The following is a 19,870-nucleotide window of genomic DNA, read 5'->3' as shown; positions in this document are numbered from 1 at the left end:
CGCCGTGGGTCCATAGAAAGAAAATGTCATCGATGTATCTGGTGTATAGTGTTGGTTGGAGGTCTTGTGCAGTGAAGAAGTCCTGCTCGAACTTGTGCATGAAAATGTTGGCGTATTGGGGTGCGAATTTGGTCCCCATGGCTGTTCCGTGTGTTTGGGTAAAGAACTGGTTATCGAAGGTGAAGACATTGTGATCCAGGATGAAGCGGATGAGTTGTAGGATGGCGTCCGGAGATTGGCTGTTGTTGGTGTTGAGTATTGATGCTGTCGCAGCGATGCCGTCATCGTGGGGGATACTGGTGTAGAGTGCCGAGACGTCCATCGTGGTGAGAAGTGTTCCTGGTTCAACTGGTCCGTGGGTACTGAGTTTTTGTAGGAAGTCTGTAGTGTCGCGACAGAAGCTGGGGGTTCCCTGTACGATGGGTTTCAGGATGCCCTCGATGTATCCAGAGAGGTTCTCACACAGGGTTCCGTTGCCTGATACGATAGGACGTCCAGGTGTGTTGGCTTTGTGTATCTTTGGGAGGCAGTAGAAGTCTCCCACGCGGGGATTACGTGGGATGAGAGTGCGTAGGATGCTTTGAAGGTCTGGATCGAAGGTCTTGATCAGTTTGTTCAGCTGGTGGGTGTGTTCTTTGGTCGGGTCTGCGGGTAACCGTCTGTAGTGTTCCTGGTTGTCCAGTTGTCGGTATGCTTCTTTGCAATAGTCCGTTCTGTTCTGTATGACTATGGCTCCTCCTTTGTCCGCTGGTTTGATGACGATGTTGCGGTTGTTCTTGAGAGCGTTGATGGCGTTGCGTTGTGCTCGGGTGACATTCTGGACTGTCTTCTGAGTGCGGCTGATGAATCTGGCATTGACGCATTTCCTGACAGCTTGAGCATACATGTCCAGCTGAGGGCAGTGACCCTCTGGAGGAGTCCAGTTTGACTCTTTCCTCTTCGGTTGCTGTACCGCGGATCCCTCTGTCTGCTGTTCCGGATCGTCAATTGTCTCATTGGGTTCGCTGCTGAAATTTTGTGGTTTGTGGTAGAATTCCCGGAGCCTCATTCTCCTGATGAATTCCTCTGTGTCTGCCGCGAGACTCGTGGGGTCCATTTTGGTAGTGGGGCAGAAATTGAGCCCTCGGCTGAGAACTTCGATTTCGTCTGGTTGAAGGGTGTGGTCGGACAAATTGACGATAGACTTCCCTGTGGTTGCAACCGTGGTACCAGGGGAAGCTTGGTCGATGCTGGTGGTGATGCCGAGTTTCTCAAGCTTCCTGCTCTTGGTTTTCATGTAGGCAGCGTAGTTCCGTTGCCTCGTCTGTTTGGCGGTATAACGTAGCTGGTCTGCTGTGTCCTGAGTACAGGTTGAGAGTATGGACTCTATCTTGGTTTGAAGGTTGTGGCGTCTGCTGTAGAGTTGGTGTACGAGATGGTTGCGGAGTGTGCGAGATGTACGGCGGCAGAGTCTCTCAGCATAATCCGAGTTGTATGTGGACCTGAGTGGGTTCGTGATCTGGAGTCCTTTCGGGATCTTGTCTGCTTTCTTGCAGCTCTGTAAAAACTTGATGTCTGTGTCTAAATGCGCGATCTTCTTGGATATCCTTTCCACTGTGAGCCGGCAGTTTGTGGTGTCGATGGTAGTCATGATGTGGAGATGCCGGTGATGGACTGGGGTTGACAATTGTAAACAATTTTACAACACCAAGTTATAGTCCAGCAATTTTATTTTAAATTCACAAGCTTTCGGAGGCTACCTCCTTCCTCAGGTGAACGATGCGGAAATGAAGTCCTCGAAATGAAGTCGCATTTATAATTCACAGAACAATGCTGGTGATAACAGACAGTTTTTTCAACTGCCCGTTGCCAAGGCAATCAGTGTGCAGACAGACAGGTGTTACCTGCCAGGTCTCAGAATATACAAATCACCAAAAAAAACAACAAACAAAAAAAAACAGAGATAGAGAGGTAGAAACATAGAAAAGACAGCAACTGACCCGTTATATTAAAAACAGATAACATTTGTTCGCTGGTGGGGTAACGTGTAGCGTGACATGAACCCAAGATCCCGGTTGAGGCCGTCCTCATGGGTGCGGAACTTGGCTATCAATTTCTGCTCGACGATTTTGCGTTGTCGTGTGTCTCGAAGGCCGCCTTGGAGTACGCTTACCCGAAGGTCGGTGGCTGAATGTCCTTGACTGCTGAAGTGTTCCCCGACTGGGAGGGAACCCTCCTGTTTGGCGATTGTTGCGCGGTGTCCGTTCATCCGTTGTCGCAGTGTCTGCATGGTCTCGCCAATGTACCATGCTCCGGGGCATCCTTTCCTGCAACGTATGAGGTAGACAACGTTGGCCGAGTCACAGGAGTATGAACCATGCACCTGGTGGGTGGTGTCCTCTCGTGTGATGGTGGTATCTGTGTCGATGATCTGGCATGTCTTGCAGAGGTTACCGCGGCAGGGTTGTGTGGTGTCGTGTACGCTGTTCTCTTGAAAGCTGGGTAATTTGCTGCGAACGATGGTCTGTTTGAGGTTGGGTGGCTGTTTAAAGGCGAGTAGTGGAGGTGTGGGGATGGCCATAGCGAGGTGTTCGTCGTCATTGATGACATGTTGAAGGCTGCGGAGAACATGGCGTAGTTTCTCCGCTCCGGGGAAGTACTGGACGACAAAGGGTACTCTGTTGGTTGCGTCCCGTGTTAGTCTCCTGAGGAGGTCTATGCGATTTTTTGCTGTGGCCCGTCGGAACTGTCGATCGATGAGTCGAGCGTCATATCCCGTTCTTACTAGGGCGTCTTTCAGCGTCTGTAGTTGTCCATCGCGTTCCTCCTCGTCTGAGCAGACCCTGTGTATTCGCAGGGCCTGTCCATAGGGGATGGCCTCTTTGACGTGGTTAGGGTGGAAGCTGGAAAAGTGGAGCATCGTGAGGTTGTCCGTGGGCTTGCGGTAGAGTGAGGAGGAACGCGATGGACACCTACAGACGCTGAAAGACGCCCTAGTAAGAACGGGATATGACGCTCGACTCATCGATCGACAGTTCCGACGGGCCACAGCAAAAAATCGCATAGACCTCCTCAGGAGACTAACACGGGACGCAACCAACAGAGTACCCTTTGTCGTCCAGTACTTCCCCGGAGCGGAGAAACTACGCCATGTTCTCCGCAGCCTTCAACATGTCATCAATGACGACGAACACCTCGCTATGGCCATCCCCACACCTCCACTACTCGCCTTTAAACAGCCACCCAACCTCAAACAGACCATCGTTCGCAGCAAATTACCCAGCTTTCAAGAGAACAGCGTACACGACACCACACAACCCTGCCGCGGTAACCTCTGCAAGACATGCCAGATCATCGACACAGATACCACCATCACACGAGAGGACACCACCCACCAGGTGCATGGTTCATACTCCTGTGACTCGGCCAACGTTGTCTACCTCATACGTTGCAGGAAAGGATGCCCCGGAGCATGGTACATTGGCGAGACCATGCAGACACTGCGACAACGGATGAACGGACACCGCGCAACAATCGCCAAACAGGAGGGTTCCCTCCCAGTCGGGGAACACTTCAGCAGTCAAGGACATTCAGCCACCGACCTTCGGGTAAGCGTACTCCAAGGCGGCCTTCGAGACACACGACAACGCAAAATCGTCGAGCAGAAATTGATAGCCAAGTTCCGCACCCATGAGGACGGCCTCAACCGGGATCTTGGGTTCATGTCACGCTACACGTTACCCCACCAGCGAACAAATGTTATCTGTTTTTAATATAACGGGTCAGTTGCTGTCTTTTCTATGTTTCTACCTCTCTATCTCTGTTTTTTTTTGTTTGTTGTTTTTTTTGGTGATTTGTATATTCTGAGACCTGGCAGGTAACACCTGTCTGTCTGCACACTGATTGCCTTGGCAACGGGCAGTTGAAAAAACTGTCTGTTATCACCAGCATTGTTCTGTGAATTATAAATGCGACTTCATTTCGAGGACTTCATTTCCGCATCGTTCACCTGAGGAAGGAGGTAGCCTCCGAAAGCTTGTGAATTTAAAATAAAATTGCTGGACTATAACTTGGTGTTGTAAAATTGTTTACAATTGTCAACCCCAGTCCATCACCGGCATCTCCACATCTATAAGACCAGTTTGTGCATGTATACTGACCTCTACAGACCAATGTGAATCTGTATACACACCTCTACAGACCAGTGTGAATCTGTATCCTCACCTCTACAGACCAATGTGAATCTGTATACTCACCTCTACAGACCAGTGTGAACCTGTATCCTCACCTCCACAGACCAGTGTGAACCTGTATCCTCACCTTCTACAGACCAGTGTGAAACTGTATCCTCACCTCCACAGACCAGTGTGAACCTGTATCCTCACCTTCTACAGACCAGTGTGAAGCTGTATCCTCACCTCCACAGACCAGTGTGAACCTGTATCCTCACCTTCTACAGACCAGTGTGAACCTGTATCCTCACCTCTACAGACCAGTGTGAACCTGTATCCTCACCTCTACAGACCAGTGTGAGCCTGTATCCTCACCTCTACAGACCAGTGTGAGCCTGTATCCTCACCTCCACAGACCAGTGTGAACCTGTATCCTCACCTTCTATAGACCAGTGTGAACCTGTATCCTCACCTCTACAGAACAGTGTGAACCTGTATCCTCACCTCTACAGACCAGTGTCAACCTGTATCCTCACCTCTACAGACCAGTGTGAATCTGTATCCTCACCTTTACAGACCAGTGTGAACCTCTATCCTCACCTTTACAGACCAGTGTGAACCTGTAGCCTCACCTTGTACAGACCATTGTGTATCTGTATCCTCACGTTATACAGACCATTGTGTACCTGTATCCTCACCTCTACAGACGAGTGTGAACCTGCATCCTGACCTTCTACAGACCAGTGTGTACCTGTATCCTCACCTCTATAAGACCAGTGTGTACATGTATACTGACCTCTACAGACCAGTCTGTACCTGTATACTGAACCCTACAGACCAGTGTGAACCTGTATCCTCACCTCTACAGACCAGTGTAAATCTGTATCCTCACCTCTTCAAACCAGTGTAAACCTGTATCCTCATTTTTACAAACCTGTGTAAACCTGTATCCTCACCTCTATAGACCAGTATAAACCTGTATCCTCATCTTTATAGACCAGTGTGAACCTGTATCCTCACCTTCTACAGACCAGTGTGAACCTCCATCCTGACCTTCTACAGACCAGTATGAACCTGTATCCTCACCTCTAAAGACCAGTGTGAACCTGTATTCTCACCTCTACAGACCTGTATCCTGACCTTCTACAGACCAGTGTGAACCTGTATTCTCACCTCTACAGATCTGTATCCTGACCTTCTACAGAACAGTGTGTACCTATATACTGACTTCTGCAGACCAGTGTGTACTTGTATACTGACCTCTACAGACCAGTGTGAACCTGTATCCTGACCTCGTGCTGTGTGTTACGTTGTGACACCAATGTAATGTGCTACATCTTGACACTGACTGTGAGAGATTTAAATGTAAGGCAGGTCTACAACACATTGTCATTAATATAGCAATTCCACTATTAAATCTCAGGTTCAGACCTTCATTAGTCTGGGACTGGATTAGAATCGCAGCCTGAAGCGTGGTACTTACTCTCGGGTATGAACGCTGCTATCAAACAGGATGCTCCCGACAACAGACCACCTGCCGCAAAGGGAAGGCGCCGTCCAATGCGCTCGATCACTAAAAGGACAATGATTGATGCCGGGATTTCCACAGCTCCTGAGATAAAGAAATCAAGGTAAATGTTTCCTCCCAGAGTTCCCAAGCGCATGACAAGCCCTTGATACACCAAGGCACTCGTAAACCTGAAATAAAGAACTTAAGTTTAATAATCGAGTCTCATGCTTTTCCACTGGTTGCTGAGCCGGTGATATCACTGTGGCTCTTGGTTAGAGAATTATGTCAATTTAGAATGATAGAATCATACAGGACTGAATGAGGCCATTCAGCCCATCATGCCTGTGGCCACTCTCTGAAAGAGCTATCCAATTAGTCCCACTCCTAATGTTTCTTTTTCAAATATATATCCATAAAATTACATAGAATTTTACAGCATAGAAACAGGCCATTCAACCCAACAGGTCTATGCTAGTATTTATGCTACACACCAACCTCCTCCCACCTTGCCTCATCTCACCCTGTCAAGTTCCTTCCATTCCTTTCTCCCTCATGTACTTATCTATCTTCCCCTTAAATGCATTTGTGCTATTCGCCTCAACTACTCCATGTGGTAATGAGTTCCATATTCTCACCATGAAGACGTTTCTCCTGAATTCCTTATTGGATTTATTAGTGACTATCTTATATTAATGGCCCCTACTTTTGGATTCCCCCACAAGTGGAAACATCTTCTCTATGTTTACCCTATCAAATCCCTTCATAATTTTAAAAGACCTCTATCAGGTCACCTCTTAGTCTTCTCTTTTCTGCAGAAAAGAGCCCCAGCTTGTTCAGTCTTTCCTGATAGTTGTATCCTCTCAGTTCTGGTATCATCCTTGTAAATCTTATTGCACTTTCTCTAGTGCTTCTATATCCTTTGTGTAATATGGAGACCAGAACTGTGCACAGAATTCTAAGTGGGGTCTAACCAAGGTTCTTTATAAGTTTAACATAACTTCTCTGCTTTTGAATTCTAGAACTCTAGAAATGAACCCCATTGCTTTTTATGGTTTTGTTAACCTGCATTGCTACTTTAATGATTTGTAAATCTCTACTTCTAGATCCCTTTGCTCCTCTACCCCATTTAGACTCTTATTTTCCAAGGATTATGTGGCCTCCTTATTCTTCCTACCAAAATGCACCTCACATTTATCTATATTGAAAATTATGTGCCATTTACACGTCCATTCTGCAAGTTTGTTAATGTCTTCTTGTACTTTGTCACAGTCTCAGTATTAACTATGCCTCCCAATTTAGTGTCATCCACAAATTTGGATATTGTGCTTCCGATTCCTGAGTCCAAATCATTTATGTAAATGGTGAACAACAGTGGTCCCAGCACCGATCCCTGTGGTACTGCACTTTCCACCTTCCGCTAGTCTGAGTAACTTCCTTTAACCCCTACTCTCTGTTTTCTGTTTTGTAATGTAAGGAATCTTACAACACCAGGTTATAGTCCAACTGTTTTATTTGAAAATCACAAGCTTTCGGAGGCTTTCTCCTTCGTCAGGTCACCTGACGAAGGAGAAAGCCTCCGAAAGCTTGTGATTTTCAAATAAAACAGTTGGACTATAACCTGGTGTAAGATTCCTTACATTTGTCAACCCCAGTCCATCACTGGCATCTCCACATTCTGTTTTGTAGCCAGTTTGCCATCCATTCTGCTTCTTGTCCCGTGACTCCAAATGCTCTGACCTTAGTCAGTTTCAGCGGCAACAGTTTCTCCCTATTTACTCTATCAAAACCCTTCATGATTTTGAACACCTCCATTAAATACCCCCTTATCCTTCTCTGCTCTAAGGAGAACAACCCCAGCTTGTCTAGTCTCGCCATGTAACTGAAGTCCATTACCCTGGTACCATTCTAGTAAATCTTCTCTGCACCCTCTCCAAGGCCTTGACATCCTTCCTAAACTGTGGTGTCCAGAATCCTTCAGCTACAGATGAACTCTCCACTAACCTTCAATAGGGACACTCCAAACACCATTAAAGCTTTTCTATGACTGTCTGGGGTAATTATGGGCGATAATATAAAATGGCTGATATCGAAGCAGTCACCCTTTGAAGTCAATGAAAATGAAGATCGGGAGAGTTGTATAGTGGGCGGCTGTTCCGATATCGCCTGATTTACACTAAGGTCCAAAGTCAAAATTACCCCCCCCCCCCAACTGACCTACTGTCAGCTAACCATTTAGTGCATTCTCCCAAAAACCTAATAAAAAAAACTCAATTTCCAAAAACCCTGTCAAGCACTTTTAACAATGTGAAGGGAAGGGGGAAGAAGAGGGGATCCTTTCAACTCCCAATATCACAATCACATCACACAGCGTGAATCATATTTACCGATTTCTCAGGTCACGCAGCTTTGAAACAATGAGCTATGGTTCAAAAGTCGAGTCTGACAAACTAAGCTAAACTAAAATGTAAAATTTAACAAATAATTACAAACCAAAATAACAATTGCAGATAAGGGAGAATGATTTGGAGCCTTTAATCTAATCTGAAGTGTTCAGATGAGCAGTGTAGAACATTCATGCTTGGATGGAGTATGATTCGAACTTGTCTGCTTTTGTGACTTCCATTAACTCCTCGATTACATTACAACCTGCTAGTCACTCCTGCTAGCTATTATTCTCTCTCATTCTCTCTACTGAATATCAGACTATTTATTGAGTGCCGCAAACAATCTGCTGACAGTTTGTCATGAATATGTTTTATAATGGAAAAACTATATATTACAAACATATTAATGGGATCAAAATATCTTTAATCTATGACAAATTTATTAGAGTTCTTTGAGGAAGTAATGGGCAGGGTGGATAAAGGGGAACCAATGGATGCAGTATATTTGGATTTCCAAAAGGCATTTGATAAGGTGCCACATAAAAGGTTACTGCACAAGATAAGAGCTTATGGTGTTGGGGGTAATATACTGGCATGGATAGAGGATTGGCTAACTAACAGAAAACAAAGAGTCAGGATAAAAGGGTCACTTTCAAAATGGCAATCTGTAACTAGTGGGGTGCCACAGGGATCAGTGCTGGGGCCTCAACTAATTACAATTTATATCAATGACTTGGATGAAGGAACAGAGTGTCTTGTGGCCAAATTTGCTGATGATACAAAGATAGGTGGAAAAGCAAGTTGCGATGAGGACACAAAGTGTCTGCAAAGGGATATTGACAGGTTAAGCGAATGGGCAAAAATTTGGCAGATGGAATATAATGTGGGAAAATGTGAAGTCATCCACTTTGGGTGGAAAAATAAAAAAGCAAAATATTATTTGAATGGAGAAATACTACAAAATGCTGTGGTACAGAGGGATCTGGGTGTCCTCGTACATGAAACACAAAAAGTCAACATACAGGTGCAGCAGCTAATCCGGAAGGCAAATGAAATATTGGCCTTTATTTCTAGGGGGATGGAGTATAAAAGCGGGGAAGTCATGCTACAACTGTACAGGGTGCTGGTGAGGCCACACCTGGAGTACTGCGTACAGCTCTGGTGCCCTTATTTAAGGAAGGACATACTTGCATTGGAGGCAGTTCAGAGAAGGTTCACTCGGTTGATTCCGGATATGGAAGGGTTGTCTTATGAGGAAAGATTGAACAGGTTGGGTCTATACTCATTGGAGTTTCGAAGAATGAGAAGAGATCTTATTGAAACATACAAGATTCTGAGGGGACTCGATAGGGTAGATGCTGAGAGGATGTTACCCCTCATGGGGGAATCTAAAACTAGGGGGCATAGTCTCAGAATAAGGGGTCGCCCGTTTAAAACGGAAATGAGGAGGAATTTCTTCTCCCAGAGGGTCATGAATCTTTGGAATTCTTTACCCCAAAAAGCTGTGGAGGCTGAGTCATTGAATACATTCAAGGCTGAGTTAGACAAATTTTTGATCAACAAGGGAGTCAAAGGATATGGGGAAAGGGCGGGAAAGTGAAGTTGAGGTAAAAATCAGATCAGCCATGATCTCATTAAATGGCGGAGCAGGCTCGAGGGGCCGAATGGCCTACTCCTGCTCCTATCTCTTATGGTCTTAATTAATTTCAAATTTCCTCACTCACAAACTGGCACCTCAACCACAAACTCAAGTGAGAGAATACTGGTACTGTCAATTTCCACTCAATTATTTCTTCTCCTGACTCCTGGGATATGGTTCCACACACAACTACCAACTGTAGCAACCCAACCACCATGTGTAGCACCCCAACTACAAACTGTGGCACCCCAACTACTGGCTGTAGCACCAACACTACAGCACCCCAACTACCAACTATTGTCTGTAGCACCTCAACTATCAACTATAATATCCGAACTACCAACTGTAGCACCCCAACTACCATCTGTAGCACCCCAAGTACCTCCTAGCTGAGATAAACCAAGCCAGCACAGACCAGGAACTGAACTTGGCATCTTCTGACATATCTGGCTTGGCATTACACCGAATAGTGACTTTACACACTGGGCCACCCAGACTGAATAATATTTAACCTTTCATGTACGTCACACAATCAGACACACCCAAAGGCTGGTCAGGAACAGGGTGGAAACCAATATGTCTTTGAATATCATTTAATGTATTAATGGAAACATTTGGAAAGGTATCCAATAGATGATCATTTGTAATTATTTTTTTATAGGAAATCAGGATGAAAATTAACTGATGATGCTATCAATATTTTATAAATAAAAACACAACATTTTCCATTTTTCTATCCACTGTGTAGAAAAATCCCACCTGAGGACAGACTTTTCAGCCTGCAGGTTCTTTAAAGAGGAATGAATATTAAGTTAACATAAATCATAAAAATGAAATTATCTCACCAGTTCACCATCAAAATCAGGGTCTGTTTCCTCATCTGAGGTGTCCTGACCAGGTCTACTATGGAAGGACGGGTCATCTTTTCACTATTCTCCTCAATCGTAATTGTCTGGAAAAACAAAGGGACTAGAAATTGTAGAAATAGCAAGAAGTAGAAAACATGAATGTGCTTGGAGCCCATCCCGATATCAATAGACCCCAACAAATCATTGGCTATGATCTCGAAGACCATATCTCACTGTCCAAGGTGCATTGGCTTCAATAAGACTGTTGTACAATTTAGTGTCGTAAAAAAAGTTTCACTTCAAAATGCTACAGCATTTGAATTAAATCTCTGGTAAAAGGGAATTAGTCACTCTGCTTGACTCTTTTAATTGTTTCCTTATCAAAGGTGATGAATCTCAGTGGTGGGAAACTGGAACACTTCACACTATGGGCAGCATCAGTCAGTGTGAGCACTCTCAACTCAAGTAGAGTAAGGCCAAACATAAAGTAAAGCTTGCTCTGTTCTATCCAATAATCTGCTCTAACCCTCAACCTCTGACGTGCCCTTTCTACCATCCTATCCCAATTGGGATGTCCCAGCAATGGGGTGTAACTGTCCCAAGCCCGCAGGACCGACGATCTTCCAGTTGTACCTAAAGCTATCCCTTCGCTCCAAGCACATCTGAACTACAGCCTTTCAGCAAGTTCCCGATTGTGAGCTAGGATGTCAGAAGAACACCTCTTGCTACACTGCCGTGATTTTTTTTCGCTGCATTTCCCACACCAGCAATGGCTGCCTTGTACAAAGTTACCAAATTTTGAGTTGTTTCTGCCGTGAGCCTATCCCCACAAGGAACTAGATTGAAATATTGCCTGAATCTATTTGAAATAGAGCGTGGTAGCCTAGTGCTTATGGTACTGGTACAAGGAACCTAGAAGTCATGAGTTCAAATCCCACTGGGGAGAAAGTTGTGGAATTCAATAAAACTGGTAATTTGTGGGCTGGCATCAGAAAAAATGAGAATGAAAGCTGTTGGATTGTCATAAAAACCCACCTGATCCCCCAAATAGAACCTGAACCTCACATCCCTACCCAGTCTGGCCTACAAGTGGCTCCCATCCTGTGCTATGTGGTTGACTCTTAATGCACTCAGAGTTGGAAGATGAGTACTGCTTGGCCAGTGTCACCCACAACCCAAGAGCAAATAATTTTTAAAAATTGGATCAGATTTCATTTGAGGCCAAGTGCTAGAGGTGAAAGTGAAAGGTCAGTATGTATATCACTGTGTGACCTCATCCACTTCTACAACCAGACACTTTGCTGCTCTTGAAGTATTGGGAATGCTCGGTGATTCTAGGACAAGTAAAAACCTTCCTTTCATTCACTCAAGATATGAACTATTCCTGTCCAGCCATGAGCCTGACCAAGAGCTATCAGAATCCACCAGAATTATCCCTGCCTTGAATCAGACCAAGTGTAGTGACTGCAGGATCACCATGCATAAACAATCACGGTCTCGATTCAATCCCCTGGTCACCTTGGCCTTCATCGAGAGGGCATTGCCATTCCTTTTTGCCATCTGCTGTAGAATTTTCATGGCTTCTGCGTCTTTCTTCTGAGACAGAATCCACCGGGGAGACTCTGGGATCAACCTGTAAATGGAACACATCCGGGGTTATCATCGGGCTGGCATCACTTTGTGTACTCACACCAGCAATAACTAATGATCCTGATCAGAGATTACCAGTAGTAGGTCAGGAAGAGGAAGGTTGGGATGGTAATCGCCAGTTGCAGGTTTCTCCAAGCTGGTAAAAAATAAGCAACAGCTGGAAGGAGCATGATCCCAAAACTGAACGACAACTGGTTTAAAATCCCTGCTATCCTTCTGTACTCTGACACGACAAGTTCTGTGACTGGGAAAAATAAACACATTTCAGTGAAACAACTACAGCATCAAGAGGAGATCCTGAAACCAATCTTCAAGAAGTGAGGTATTTTTTGGCATTTAATTTTTATACCTGGATAATACATACAAACATACGAAAAGGACAGGCAGGAAAAGACCAGCTGGTCCATCAAACCTGCCCCCCACTCATGATGGCTGAAGCAGCGTGAGTAGATACTTCCTACCCTCCCCTGCAGCCATGTAATCTCCTGGGAGAGGCAAAAAAACACTGCGGAGTCCTGTGTGGAACCGTATCCAGCAAAATACTGGGGGTTCTGTGTGTAGAGCCATACTTTAAATACATGTCTGCACAGGATTAGAGATTGATTGCAGCAAAACTCACTTATTATTCCATTTTATCTGCCAATTATCACATAATTTCAAAACACTTAAACATCTCACACCCATTTCTACCGATTTCAACCCTTCTTATATAATGTGCCAGTCAGTTACACATTTATTTAAAGGGTCATGAACAAGCTTAGAACACAGTGGCATTATTTGGCTATGGAGGAAAAATATTGAAGATTTAATCGATTACCCAACTTTCCTGCCTTTTACATTTAGAAATACATGGGCATTTTTGAATTCTTTGTGATATATTGTGACGGAGAGATTTTTCACTGTTCCGGGCCTGGGGAATCGGCATTCTCCAGAACCCACGTATCGAAATCCCAGCCAAACTCTAGGCCTTTGTGCCTCAATCCTGCAGGAATTGCAACAGGATTGGACCAGAAAGTCCGAGCACTTTCGAACTCCAGTAGTCTATTTCTTTATCCACCACTTCTGTGAAATCAGGCAATGGATCGCTGGTCACCTGACTATATGGGGAAGATTTTATCAGCTAGCGTCTCAGGTGCAGAGTTTCAGGGACACTGGAGAACCATTTAGTGATAAAAAATGATGCTATTTTTTTAATTCATTCTCAGGATGTTGGTAAGACCAGCATTTATTGCCCATCCCAAGTTGCCCTGAGAAGATGGTTTTGGACTCTCTCCTTGAACTGCTACAAAGCAGTTTGATATGCCACTTAAGAGTTAATCACATTGGTGTGGGACTGGAGTCACATATGGACCAGATTGGGTAAGGTCAGCAAGTTTCTTTCCCTAAAGAGCATTAGTGAAACAGTTTGTTTTTTTACAACAACTTCATGGTCACTTTTACTGACATTGTTTTTTTATTTCCAATTCAAAGTTTCAAATTGCTAAGGAGGGATTTGAACTCACATTCATTGGATTATTATCCAGGCCTATTGGATTACCAGCATGGTAACATAACCACCACACTACCATTCCCAATACAATATTATCAGACAGAAACCCATTGATTAATGACTAGCATCACTATTCTGATCATTTATTGAACATAAGGACCATTTACCAGTGACAGTCTACTTCTAACACGGGTAAGAGCAAAATTCTTACTTAGGACGTAGGCACAAAGCCAACCTCCCCTGCTGAATAGGCCTTGCAGAGTGCGGAAGATCACAAACCAGGTGTAGCTTGGGGAGAATGCCAGTAGAAGACCAGACACTGAGGTCACAAAGCTCGCAAACAAGAAGCAAGGCTTCCTGCCAAATCTACAAAAAAAAGTTTTAGGCAGGAAATATCAAGAAAAATATTTCAGTGTCCAAGTTTTTAATCGGTGGAGGACATTGGAGGTGAGGATGATACATACATGTCCGCTATGTAGCCCATGAGTATCGTTCCAAGCATAAATCCCAGGTTTAGACAAGCTTGAGTCAGATCCACTTTCCAGGCATCAGCACACACCAGTTCAAACTGCACAAATTGTGGAGTTAGACAAACAATGTTATTATGAAGGAAGAACTATTAAAAACACACCTATTTTACAGCATCTTTGGAATTTAACTTCTATCTTATGCACAGTACCGTAGGAAGTTAATAAAAATATCGCAACATCTGAAAAATTGAATAGGAAAAGGCCATTCAGCCTATCACATAAAATTTTACAGCATAGAAGCAGGCCATACGGCCCAACAGGCCTGTGCCGGTGTTTATGCTCCACACGAGCCTCTTCCCACCTACTTCATCTCACCCTATCAACATATCCTTCTATTCCCTTCTTCTTCATGTACTTATCTAGCTTCCCCTTAAATGCATCTATGACCTTGTACGATCACCCTGAGGGGTGTGAAGCTTCCAATAAGATAAACTCCGAAGTCTCTCTCTGGTCATCAAAGATAACCATGTGAGATCTGTTTGATATTCATTAGTGTTACAGTTTTACATGATTCATTTACTGGGTATATTCCACCGATGATATTCCCACAGCCCCAGCAATGCAGGAATCACAGTATTCCATAGGATATTGGATTATCTCTCCTGTACTAATTCTGATCACATTCAATCCTATATTTAAGCAAATATTTGTCCACCACTTTTCTTTTTATAAAGTGTTAATTATTCCGTACACCTCCCCTGGGTGGGAAAACACGTCTTCCAATTCCTGATTTTACTTGAGCACGGCAGCTTTACATTCAAATCGTCTTTTCATACAGTCACAGTTTAATTTTAATAACCTACCTCTACCTATGTTATCCATGCCTTGCAAACCTCCCTTAATCTCTTTTTCTTCAACAAAAACATAGCTTAGAGTTTTAAAATTCTAGAATGTTCCACGTCACCCTTCCAAAGGCAAAAGTACCCAAAAACCACAAACCATATTCCAAATCTGCCAACTGGCAATCCGTTTAACCAGCTGAAAATTATTTATTTGGACTTGTAATCAAATTCTCTCAAGATACTTCCCAGCATTTGCATGGCTTTGTGGAGAAGAGCCCATGTGTTCATTGGGTTCTTTCAATTAATAATAATAAAAACAGAAAATGCTGGAAATACTCAGCAAGTCAGGCAGTATTTGTGGAGAAAGAAACTGAGTTAATGTTTCAGGTCGATGACCCTTCGGCTGAACTGGGAGAAGTTGAAGATTAAACAGTGTTTAAGCAAGTACAGAGCCAGGGAAAGTGGGGGGGGGGGGGTGGGGAGAGGAAAGAACAAAAGGGAAGGATGTTAGGGCAGCAGTGATTAAATGACAAAAGGGATGATGGTACAAGGCAAGGAGGGTGGTAATGGGACAAGTAAAGAAACAAAAGATGGGTCTAGAGGAGCTGTAAATGGCAACATCAGAACCATTACCAGCACCTGCTGTCCGAAAAAACAGGAGCAGTGGTTATGATCTGAAGTTATTGAAATCAGTGTTGAATACAGAAGGTTGTAAAGTGCCTAAATGAAAGATGAGGTGCTGTTCCTCAAGCTTACATTGAGCTTCATTGGAACAATGTAGGAGGCTGAGGACAGAGGGGTCAGAGTGGGAGTGGGACGGGGAATTAAAATGGCAAGTGACCGGCTTTCTTTCAATGAATAGTCCATAATCACAACCCAATTTCTTTCCATCCATGTGCCATGCTGCTTTCTGTAACAGTAGACACTGGCCTGAAAATTCAGGATCTCCCACTCCTGCTCCTCTTGGCTCCACATTCAAATAAGCTACTTAACTTATTTATTGCGGGCAATCCCTAGGCCTGGTTTCTCAGAATGCAGCCCGCGATGGCACTGGCTGCCTCAGAGCAAGCCAATCTTGGAGACGGGGCCCTCAAGCAGGTATTAGGCCCCTTTTTTGCATATTTAAAGGGCCTAAGGCCTGCTTCAGGCATGGGTAAAGGACGCCTCTTGTTTGTCCTTTCCCAATATGGGACTCAGGTGCTGAACTTCATAATGGGCCTTCTAAAAATTCAAGTAAATCAAACCTCCCAGTTCATCTTCATCCATTAGTTTAGTTACCTCCTCAAAGAATACTAATAGATTAGTGAGCCATGGCCTAATGTTTCTAAAACTATGTTGATTATCCCTTCTGGCCACCGTGCTCTTTAGATTTACATCTGTGGGTTTTGTACTGTCCTAATCACAATGCCTGCACCTGTGTCTTCCTGTTTTTGGCTAGCTGCACAGCTCTTTGCAGGTGATGCCAGTTGCTCGGAGATCCCTCTCTAGATTGTTTTGCCAGGTTTTTCTTGTCCTGCCACACTTCTCTTTTTCATTTAGCTGCCATCTGTGCTTGGTATGGCACTAAACTAGAATCTTGCACTCTGAGCACTGTAACTTAGCTGCATGAGGCATCTTTGCTTTGGCAGCTGGTTTACTGGCTGTTGTCTCATTCTCTCTCACTTTATCTGATTGGCTGGTCCTGAGTCTCTTGCAAAGACATTTGATATTGAAAGTGTCTGTGGCATTTGCTTTTATCCAGGTTTCAGTATCCTATTTTACGATAGACAAGACATTGCTATAGTACAGTCTGACCTTTGTTTTGAGGAATAGTTTAATATTTCTCCAAATGTTATACACCTGTTGTAATTCACTGAATTCATACTTCAATCCTTTTTCTGAAATGCTGTGCTCAGCTCAGATATCCTCCAGTCCTCAAGCCCCAGAAGGCTATGGATGCTGGAACAACTGGAGCTTTCAAGACTGAGTTTGATAGATTTTTGTTGAGTAAGGGTATAAAGGGATTTGGAGCTACGATGGGTAAATGGAGTTGAGGTACAAATTATCTAATTGAATGGCGGAGCAGGCTTGAGAGGCTGAATGGCCTACCCCTGTTCCCATGTGCCCATATCCCCTATATTTTTGGAGCTCCTAGATATTAGCTGGAGCCTTGCTGACTTTTTTATTCATTTCCTTATTGTCCTTAGGCCATACCCCAACTCACCCAGTAATTCTTTGTGTTTCTTCATAATGCATGTGCAACTGACTATTACATGCACTTGTTATACCTACCATTTCCAATTTACCCATAAAATTTCCATTACAATTGTAATATGTGGGGATCCTTTCTGCTTTTGGTTCTCAGAGCACCGATATGCCTATATTTTGGGTTTGTTGATGCCCGTATTCCCTGTGTGAAATCCCAAATCTTCCCCTGTAGCAATCTCTCACCAATTTGGCAAGTTCTTTTACCAGCTGGCAGATCCAGCAGTTCTATCGGTCTTACCTTCATTAACTTTGGCTAACACCATCTCAAATAATCTGTCGAATTATTCATTCATCTAAAGACATTTGCTGCAAAACTGAGAGTGTCCCATCATCTTCAGAAGTGAAAACAGACTCAAGGCATTTGTTTCAAGTTAGCCATGGCTCAGTGGTATCACTCTCGCCTCTGAGTCAGAAGGTTGTGGGTTTAAGTCCCACTCCAGAGACTAGAGCACATAATCCAGGCTGACATTCCCAGCACAGTACTGAGGGAGTGCTGCACTGTCGGAGGCACTGTCTTTCAGATGAAACGTTAAACCGAGGCCGTGTCTGCCTTCCCAGGTGGACGTAAAGGATCCCACAGCACTATTTTGAAGAAGAGCAGGAGAGTTCTCCCCGATGCCCTGGCCAATATTTTTCCCTTAACCAATGTCATTAAAGAAAAGTTTATCTGGTCATTATTACATTGTGAGACCTTGCTGTGCTCAAATTGGCTGCAGCGTTTCCTACATTACAACAGAGACTACACATTAAAAAGTACTTATCTGGCTGTAAAGCGCTTTGGAACGTCCTGAGGTTGTGAAAGGTGTTAGATAAATGCAAGTCTTTCTTTCACTGATGTATCTTAAAATTCTGTTCTAAGACAAGTCTGATCTCTGACCAAAAATAAAACGTACCTCTGTCACAATACTGGGGAACGAGCCGTTTTTAAAAACCCACCCATCCTGGCACGTTGTAAGTGGTAGATCTCGGGAACCATTATGGACAAAGGGCAGTGGATTTTTGCAGCTGCCTGTAGATGAATTCCAGTCTATATCATATCTCTCACACTGACTGTACGAGGAGCTGCCGGCTCGGCCCACAGGCAACGTGTAATTCTTCTCCTGTTCCAGAGACCAGTTGCACTTGTCTCTCAGTCCAGTCACCCCAGGACTCCTGCACCAGTGGTCGGGAGTAACCGCTAAAAAAACAAATCCAACGTACAGATAGGAGAACATCGCCGAGGTCAGATATATCAGAAAGAAAATCTTTTTTTGATATGGTCCAAAGCTTCCTACTTCCACCAAAACATCATCAAAAGTCACCATTGCAAACGAGGGTCTCCACCAACACCTCAATAGAAGGAGCTTCTGATGGGGTGGCTTGTCTACGCACAGAACTGTTTACCTGCAGATTATCTGCAGCCTTGTATTCTAGCAAATGCCTGGAGAGCAAAGGTCTACAAATTAACTGTGTAAATCGGTGATTTACCCTCGTTAATAAGTGAATGGACAAGCTACTTATCACATTTAGGATGGAGACAGTTCACGTCAGGCTTGCAAACAAACAAGAGCCAATCACTTTTTGATATTTCTACAATGTAATACCAATATTAGAAAAATGAACAATAAATCCAGAGTGCTTCGGTGTATGAACTACTTGATTTTAGTTCTAATATCTTCATTTCTCAGCTTTTAGTGCAGTACTGAGTTTCAAAGAGGTACGTTTGGTACCTGGCCGACATGACATAGCTGCACTGTTGGAGGTGCCGTCTTTCAGATGAGACTATTCAATGAATAGTCCATAATCACAACCCAATTTCTTTCCATCCATGTGCCATGCTGCTTTCTGTAACTTGTAAACAATTTTACAACACCAAGTTATAGTCCAACAATTTTATTTGAAATTCACAAGCTTTCGGAGGCTTCCTCCTTCCTCAGGTGAATGTTGTGATTTTCCACAACATTCACCTGACCTGACCTCTCTGCTGGACGTAAAAGATCCCACAGCACTATTTCGAAGAGCAAGGAGTTCTCCCTGGTGCCTTGGCCAATACTTATCCCTCAACCAACACCATAAAACAGATTATCTGGTCATTATCCCATTGCAGTTTGTGGGATCTTGCTGTGTGCAATTTGGCTGCTGCGTTTCCCCACATTACAACAGTGACTACACTGCAAAAGTACTTAACTGGCTGTAAAGCGCTTTGGGATGTCCTGAGGTTGTGAAAGGTGCTGTATAAATACAAGCCTTTCTTTGATGGATGAATTACATTATCAGTGAAGCAAGCCTCAGAATTGAAGCTTTGAACTCACCCTGTAGGGTTCCAATCCTGCCCACCTCCCCTATCCCGTTTAAGATTGGGCAAAAGGTGACAACTCCACCTGTACAATGGCATCATGTGACACTGTCAGTACATCCATACTAACTCAGCACCACAATACCAAGTAAAAAATTAACAGAAACAGTCTGAAAATACTTTTAGAATTAAAACATGTTGTATAAATAGATTATGTACTGGGGACCAGTGAGCTACGGTAAAGAAACTACTTATGTTGTGGCCAATTTGTTATTCAATGCCTCTTGGTGGTTTATTTTATTTACATCTCTGATTCCAAATGTGTGTCTGTAAACAAGAACTGTGGAAACAGTAGGGATTCAGTT

General features: G+C 43.9%; 1 protein-coding gene across 4 annotated transcripts in view; it reads right to left on the bottom strand.

Moving 5' to 3' along the window:
- The window catches only part of LOC137324666 (solute carrier family 22 member 2-like), a 54,977-nt gene extending 36,348 nt beyond the window's left edge, over window positions 1-18,629 (bottom strand). For all 4 annotated transcript variants that reach the window (XR_010963703.1, XR_010963702.1, XM_067989231.1 and 1 more), the window contains exons 1-7: window positions 18,124-18,629; window positions 14,136-14,239; window positions 13,883-14,037; window positions 12,258-12,426; window positions 12,051-12,165; window positions 10,530-10,636; window positions 5,635-5,849 (exon numbers count right to left, since the gene is read on the bottom strand). Coding sequence is in view for 2 of the 4 variants with exons in the window: in XM_067989231.1 (XP_067845332.1) it covers window positions 5,635-5,849; window positions 10,530-10,636; window positions 12,051-12,165; window positions 12,258-12,426; window positions 13,883-14,037; window positions 14,136-14,239; window positions 18,124-18,534 (1,276 nt within the window). In the remaining 2 variants the exon portion in view is untranslated. The remainder of the gene's footprint in view (window positions 1-5,634; window positions 5,850-10,529; window positions 10,637-12,050; window positions 12,166-12,257; window positions 12,427-13,882; window positions 14,038-14,135; window positions 14,240-18,123) is intronic.
- Between the last annotated feature and the right edge of the window lie 1,241 nt (window positions 18,630-19,870).

The sequence above is a fragment of the Heptranchias perlo genome, chromosome 8 (assembly GCF_035084215.1).
Source record: "Heptranchias perlo isolate sHepPer1 chromosome 8, sHepPer1.hap1, whole genome shotgun sequence".
Lineage (NCBI taxonomy): Eukaryota > Metazoa > Chordata > Chondrichthyes > Hexanchiformes > Hexanchidae > Heptranchias > Heptranchias perlo.
Note: the sequence above shows the minus strand (reverse complement) of the source record. Positions and strands in the feature narration are given on the sequence as shown.